The sequence below is a fragment of the Octopus sinensis genome, unplaced genomic scaffold (assembly GCF_006345805.1).
Source record: "Octopus sinensis unplaced genomic scaffold, ASM634580v1 Contig13640_ERROPOS123496+, whole genome shotgun sequence".
In the NCBI taxonomy this organism is placed as follows: Eukaryota; Metazoa; Mollusca; class Cephalopoda; order Octopoda; family Octopodidae; genus Octopus; species Octopus sinensis.
Window position 1 is genome coordinate 70,067 of NW_021833023.1, and position 8,099 is coordinate 78,165.

Here is an 8,099-nt window from a genome sequence, read left to right on the forward strand (position 1 = left end):
TGAAGCAGTTGTTCAAAATTATCTTCTTTTTCTTGTAGCGTGACCAAATAACATTTAAAGTGAAAGGTTTTCGGGTGACATCTGGAGCAAAGACAAGGAGCGCAAGAAGGATGCTGAATGGCTGCAAGAACTGAAACAAACAGTAGTCTGTCCAAAATAGGCAGAACTAGTCATTTCAGTTAGGGAAATGAAAGAAATCAGCAAAAAAATTAGCAACTGGAAAGCACCGGGACCAGATGGGGTTTAAATCTACTGGAACAAAAGTTTTGGTGAATGTCATGCCCGAATAGTTGCGCAACTCAACACTTGGTCAAATGCTGACAAAGTAATACCAGAGTGGTTGACATTTGGTAGGACAGTGCTGTGCCTGAAAAACATTGGAAAAGGCAATACAGTAGACAATTACAGGCTGATATCCTGTTTGCCACTTATGTGGGAATTATTGACTGGAATACTCGCAGAGTCAATGTATGAACATCTGGCAAAAAATGGAGTCCTGCCACATGAGCAGAAGGGTTGCAAGCGTAAGTGCAGAGGTACCAAGGATCAACTCCTGATAGATAAAACTGTGCTCAGAGACTGCAAGAGGAGGAAAAGTAACTTAGCCATATCATAAGGCGTACGATATGATCCCACATTCTTGGATTATGGAGTGTATGAACCTATTTGGTATTGCATCGAATGTTGAGCGATTGTTTGGAGAAAGTATGACGAATTGGAGGATGGCCTGACAAGTTTAGGGTCAGTAGAAATTAGGAGGGGCATCTTCCAAGGGGACTGCTTGTCCCCACTGATATTTGTACTGTGCTTGATACCACTAACACTGATTCTTAGGAAAGCAAAGGCTGGGTATGTATCCAAAAGCCGCCAACAAAATGTCGACCATTTGTTATTCATGGATGACCTCAAATTTTATGGTAAAGATGAAGCCTAAGTCAGTTCCCTTGTTGATAGGGTGTATGATTTCAGTGCTGATATCAGAATGGAGTTCAGATTGAGAAAGTGTGGTGTGTTAGTCTTGAGGTGAGGCAAAATCAAATGTATGGACGAGCTATCGATACCATCAGGGGATGTTATGAAGCAGATAGAAGAGACGGGCTATAAGTTCTTGGGTATTTTGGAAATGGATAAATTGATGGAAAAAGAAATGACAGAAAAATTTAGGGAGGAGTACTTGCACAGACTGAGTCTGATCCTTAAGTCGAAATTAAATGGACAGAATAAGATTGCAGCTATCAACACCTGGGCAGTTTCACTCCTTAGATATGGAGCAGGAGTAATCGCATGGACAGTAGACGAACTAAACAGCTTAGACAGAGAGACAAGGAAGTTGCTAACTAGATATGGGGCACTCCATGCAAAAAAGTGACACAGACAGACTGTATGTAGCAAGAAAAAGAGGGGGAAGAGGACTTATTGGATGCGAGCACAGCATTAGAGCAGAAGAAAACAACATAGCATGGTATGTAAACAATGCTATGGAACTGCTATTATTAGAAGTAAGAAGGTCAGGCTTGTGTAGGATGAAAGATTGCAAAGATAAAGCACTATACAAAAAATTGAAAATGAATGAAACTGAAAATAGGTGGGTTAAAAAGTAAAATGCATGGTCAATTTCATAGGGATGTTGAAGATAAGACAGACAGAGAAAAATGATGGCTGTGGATGACTAAAAGTGATTTAAAACCAAAAACAGAGACACTAATCTGTGCTGCCCAAGAGCAAGCACTAAGAACAAACTACATAAAATACAGAATAGACAACACAGCAAAAAGTGATAAGTGCAGAATCTGTGGACAAAACGGTGAAACCATATGGCATATTACTAGCCAATGTACACCACTAGCCCAGAAGAAATATATGAGACACCATGACAATATAGCCAGGCTTGTCCATTGGACACTTTGCAACAAGTATGGATTTCGTAGTCAGTCCTGGTTTAGGACTAATGTTACTGTAATTTAGTCCCAGGAGATATTGTCTCCAGCTGGCTATACGACACAATCTGATGAGATACAGTTTGGATTTGTGTCAGGCAAGAGCACAACTGATGCTATATTCATAGTTAGGCAATTTAGGAGAAATAGAAAGCCAAAGATAAACCCCTGTATCTGGCTTTTGTTGACATGGAGAAAGCCTTTGACAGGGTCCCCCACTCCCTTATCTGGTGGTCAATGCAGAAGCTAAAGATAGATGAGTGGTTGGTGAGTGCTGTACAAGACATGTACATGGATGCTATAGGTAAGGTGAAGGTTAGAAACAAGTATAGCCAAGAATTCAGGGTAAAAGTAGGAGTTCACTAATGATCAGTCCTCAGCTCCCTCTTGTTCATCATAGACCTCCAGGCAATAACAGAGGAATTTAAAATGGGCTGCCCCTGGGAGTTTCTCTATACCGATGACATTCTTCATATAGCTGAATCACTACCTGAACTAGAGAAGAAATTTTAAGTGTGGGAGCAAAGTCTTGAATCAAAGGCCTTAGAGGATTTTAGCAAGAACCAAAGTCTTAGCATGTAGAAGAGCAGACAAATCACAAACCCCTTCAGGTTCTGCTCAATCTATAGAAACGGTGTAGGTAAAAACTCCATAAAATGTACCCAATGCACGTTGTGGGGCACATAAGAGGTGCATCAATATCAGAGGAAGTTTAACAGGAAAATCAGTTTTTGTGTCTGGCAGAATCACAGGTAGAGTTAAATTCCAGCGGGGTAAACTAGAAGTAGCTGATAACATCCATTACTTAGGTGACCAGGTCGGTAGTGGGAGTGGAAGCTCTGAGAGCATAGCCGTGAGAATACGAATAGGCTGGGCTAAGTTCAAGAGCCCTTACCCCTGCAAGCAACAAAGGGCCTCTCTCAGTGAAAGGCAGATTTATGAAGCCTGTGTGTGAACAGCCATGCTACATGGGCTATAACAGCCAAGGACATGTGTAGGCTTGAGAGAAATGAAGCCAGTATGCTTTGCTAGATGTGCAATGTCAGTGTGCATACATGGCAGAGTGTAAACATCTTGAGAAAAAAACTTAACCATAAGAAGCATCAGATGTGGTGTGCAAGAGATACGACTGTGCTGGTATGGTCATGGGATACACATGGACAAGGACAGCTGTGTGAAGAAGTGCCACACACTCTAATAGTGGAGGGAACCTGTGAAAGAGACAGACCCAGGAAGACATGGGATGAGGTGGTGAAGTATGACCTTAGAACATTGAGCCTCACAGAGGTAACCAAGACCTTTGGCGATATGCTGTGTTTGAAATGCCTCATCAAGCCAAGTGAAATCATAGTTAGACCTCACAGAGACAGTGACAAGTGACTGAGAGCTTTGGTAATATAGCATGATTAAGAAGACTTGTTAAACCAAGTGGGCTCATAGATGTGGTTGATGCCAGTATTGTGTAACTAGCACCCATGCCAATGGCACGTAAAAAGCACTACTACACACTTGAAGGGGTTGGTGTTAGGAAGGGAATCCAGCCATAGAAACCATGCCAAATCAAATTGGAACCTGGTGCAGCTCCCCAGTAAATGATGATGACGATGGTGGTGGTGGTGGTGGTGATGGTGATAATGATGATGATGATGGTGATGATGATGATGATGAGGAGGAGGAGGAACATGATACAATGCACAACAAATACGTCAACCAACCTTTACTATTTCTGTGTCTTTAGGGAAAACAACAAAGTAAACATCTTTGATATCGTATTTTCGAGGTGACTCTTTGACTGCTTCATACATAGTTCCAGGTAGTTTTTCAATGGGATATTTCAATACTCCAGCTCCTAATATAGGAAATGCAAGGCTTTTTGCACTAAGACATGAAGCAGTTCCTAGACAAGTGTTTACCATGCTAGTCAAGTTTCGCAATATCTGAAAAAATAATTGTTTAGTAATTGATAATTCACATTTTATTAAATTATTTTCTTATTACAGGAAGAAATCATTAAGTTGTAATGAAAATATTCTTTCAGTTCTATATTTAAGAGAGGAGGAATTATGTACATTATTAACATTTGACAGATATTTGTCCTCATTTTGTTTGTTGTTAACAACGTTTCGGCTGATATACCCTCCAGCTTTCATTAGGTTTCTTGGGGAAATTTCAAACCTGGGTTCTCATTCCTAAAGTATTTTTCGATGTTGTTGTTATTATTACTATTATAATTATTATTGTTGTTGTTGGTGGTGGTAGTGGTGTTGTCATCGTTGTTGTTGTTGTTCAGGTCACTGCTTGGAATCGAACTGAGAATTTTGGTGTTAATAGCCTGCACTCTTAACCACTATGCCATATGCCCATGGACTACTAACCCTAAGATTCCGAGTTTGATTCCAAGCAGTGACCTGAACAATAATAATAATAATATAATAATAATAATAATAATAATAATATAATAATAATAATATTAACATTGAAAAATACCTTAGGAATAAGAACGCAGGTTCAAAATTTCCCCAAGACACCTGATGAAGGCCGGAGGGTATATCAGCCGAAACGTTGTGTTAACAACAAACAAGATGAGGACAAATATCCATCAAATGTAAATAATGTAAGTGATGAATATATTCTTTGATCAACACATTGCACATGGAATTTGTTGTTTCAAACAGAAATGTTTTACAGATTCAAATAACATTAAACAACTTCTAGTGATTATTGGATTAACAGATCATGTGGTCATTGGATTAACATGGATCATGTGACAGAAGGATCAACACAGATCATGTGATAGCAGGAAGTCTGGTCTGAGTGAAGATATGGATGCCGTGAATGGAAAGAGAAATGTTCCAAGATTTGGTGGTTGCACAGTGTAATTCAGGTGGAATTTTGTAATTAACAAAAAAAATAATAGGGAAGAGGAGAGATTAATTATTATTTACAAGAGGGAAATCTGGGTGAGAACATACTGCAAGAAGCAACAAAACCACCCACAAGGCAGGGCGCCACAGGCACAAAAGACTCTACACTGCACACAAGAGACTATGGTTGAGTCGAAATGTTCAGGGAATATCTACAATAGAGTCTACATCAATTTCAAACAACCAGAATCCATGCTTTGGAAATTGTACAGAATACCACAACACCAGACTGTCACACTGTAGCCCATACTGTACATCAGTGGACATCAAAGTACATGCTACTGTCCTGAAGCAGACGGAGGTGTTGTATGACTGGAAAAACACATCTGTGGATTGTGCATAGTTTTATGGACAATTCCGTTCATGCCACAGGGATGCTGGATCAATGATAACCTAGGGTTGTACAACAACTCTTTCAATAAATCAATATCATATGATTGATACTTACTGAATCAGAGGAATTTTCATCCCAGGGAGGTAATGCCAGATGAATTACATTCTTACAGTTGAGGTTATATCCTTTAGTGACGGCTATTTCAGATGTAGAAATACCTCGAGGATATTTCTGGTAACATTCATCTTGTATCTGTGGACCAGCAGCTTTGAGAATAAATTTGGAGATAGAACCATCATTAAGCTGGAGCCGTTCATTGGTGCTGTTAACGATGACATCAACCTACAAAAGTAATTAATGGTAAACAACTAAGGAACATTTCATGGAGAGAAGAGAGATACATTGTTGCAGTTGATATTGTTGTTAAGAAAGGCTCTACAGAATGGCTGTAGTAAGTTTGAGGTTGTTAAAGTTAGCAAAAGATATACTCAAGATATCAGATGTGAAGGAAATGAAATGTTTGAGTTAGATTGAGAAAATGTTTTAATTAACTGTAATGATTCCTTATTTGGAAATGAAATAACAATTAAATATAAATAGGCTACATTAATCTGTTTACTCACAGATGCATTAGAAATTGAACCAATCATTAAGTTTATTTTAATGCCAGCATTTTCTCCGGAATACATATTAGTTCTGGGTATGATAGAGACTGTTTTCTGTTGTGGACCAGGAAAGGATGGGCTTGATAATTTAGTTTCTGGAAATAAACAAATATCAGTGTGTCATCATCATGACCATCATCATCGTTTAACATCTACCTTCCATGCTGGCATGGGTTGGATCATTTGACAGGAACTTGCCAGGTAGAAGATGGCACCAAACCTCTATGTTTTGGCATGTACAGAAGTCTGGTGCAGTTTTCCACCTGGCCACACACCTACTGGTGCAAGTTGAACAAAATGACATATAAAGACATATAAAGACACATCCATCATAGCAAAAGTGAGGTCCTAAATGCATTGTGCTTATTCCTGTCCATGTTGGGCCCTACACTGACATTTGCCCATGTCAACCATACCCTTCACCACATCTCATTTTCCTAACACCCATCCCTCCATTACACTTCTAACTATGGCCCTACTTTGTTGCTGTAAGCATTTGAGAGCAGAATCTGCACAACACTTCTCACCCCTTTTCATTAATACCAGTTGCCTCTCTTTCATCATCATCATCATCTCCGTTCGTACAACCTTCCATCGATCATCCCTTTTTGCCCCTTCCCTAATCTTTCCCTTCCCACTCTTAGCTACATCTTAGTTTGCCATTCTTGATGTTTAACACTTCTATATGCATTTATTCCCAACGCCCTCTCACATCCGTTATCAATACTCCCTCCAATTTTGTCTCCCCACTCACTATAGCCATCCTCATGTATCTCTAACTCCCATCTCTGTCCCAGTTGATCATCATCATCAACCCATCCCTTCCACTGTCACATCCTGTGCATCATCTCTGCACTTCCTTGTCTATGAATTTATGATTCTGCTGCTCTCCTCTGCTACTCCTACGTTGCTACTTGTCACTCCCTCCTACCCAAACCTCATCTAACTCTCACTTGCCCCACTCCATACAGATATTTGCCATCAACTCCACCCCAAACCATTGTTCCTCACTCACTACATCCACCTCTAGCCCCATCACTAACCATCTGCCACGCCTCTCATCCCATATTCTTATGAAATTACCCTCTCTTTCTTACCTTCCTCATCCACATTCTATATTCTCTCCCCATACACACATCCTTGCAAACTGAGAGTATGCACTTGCACCCTATGACCACCATCTTTCTCCCTTCCAGCTACTTTCATTCACTTTTGTAAAAAATATAAGCAAGTCGTGAATTTCCCCCATATCAAGACACCCCTACTTGACCCTCTATCAAACCTCTCCTACCCCGGATATAAAGCCACCTACCCGTCTCCCAAATTCACTCCCACCCACTTTCACAGGGCTCTTTCCATTCTTCACTTTCTATTACAAGTTACTTGGTGACCTTACTAGCACTGGGGTCATGGAAAAAGCAGCTTCCGGTCCACACTATGAAGTGCTTGGTAGTAAGAAGGGCAGCCAGCCATGGAAATCATGCCTAATGCATCTCACCAGATCCTGTCAAACTGCTTAACCCAAGCCAAAATGGAAGATGGACATTAAATGATGAGCAAGGCATATAAATTGTCTAAGACTCCATAAGAGAAATACCAGGCACTTGTACATTTGTCAACAGAGAAGTTACGTTAATCATAAAGTTTACAATATCTTAAGTAACACATCTGGTTGTGGTTGCTGTAGGAGACAGCTAGTGAAGGGACTCCATCAAAGGTTATGTCCCTGGCCCCAAATCCCTGAGTGAGAAATAACTGCCAGTAAAGTGGAGTTTGAGTGTGGGCAGTATGGAGTTGGTGCAGGAAGCAGGGACTTTGAAAGAGGACATGGGAAGGCACCCAAACCTTTAAACTCATGCGGATGCATATCTATGTGTTTATGTGCATATGGTTCGGTGTAGTCAGTATTGGACTCTTAGGTTGTGGTGTTGGAAAGACTGCTGGTGGAAATCGTAATGTTATGGTAGAGTTTGTAGATAACTGATCACATACTATTTTTCATGCAGGCATATAATAATAATAATAATGAAATTATTGTATACAGTGCTCAGGTGCACCACAACTTGTCAAAAGTGCATATAAAGTATATGCAGTAATGTACAAATGTCTGGGAAGCGAACAGTGTATGAATCAGATACATGCTTGCGTGTGTATGGAGGGGAGAAAATCAGGTGTAGTATTGGCGAATCTCAGGAAGCATGGAAGTTTTGAAGGATACAGTGCTCCGACAACTAACAAC

The 8,099-nt window shown here is 40.2% G+C and overlaps 1 protein-coding gene across 1 annotated transcript in view; it reads right to left on the minus strand.

Annotated features, from left to right (window-relative positions):
• LOC115229727 (protein mono-ADP-ribosyltransferase PARP14-like) overlaps window positions 1–5,965 on the minus strand; it is a 40,076-nt gene extending 34,111 nt beyond the window's left edge. Inside the window, exons 1-3 of the mRNA XM_029800037.2 lie at window positions 5,819–5,965; window positions 5,310–5,537; window positions 3,653–3,874 (exon numbers count right to left, since the gene is read on the minus strand). Of these exons, the coding sequence (XP_029655897.1) occupies window positions 3,653–3,874; window positions 5,310–5,537; window positions 5,819–5,884 (516 nt within the window). The 5' untranslated portion in view covers window positions 5,885–5,965. The remainder of the gene's footprint in view (window positions 1–3,652; window positions 3,875–5,309; window positions 5,538–5,818) is intronic.
• Between the last annotated feature and the right edge of the window lie 2,134 nt (window positions 5,966–8,099).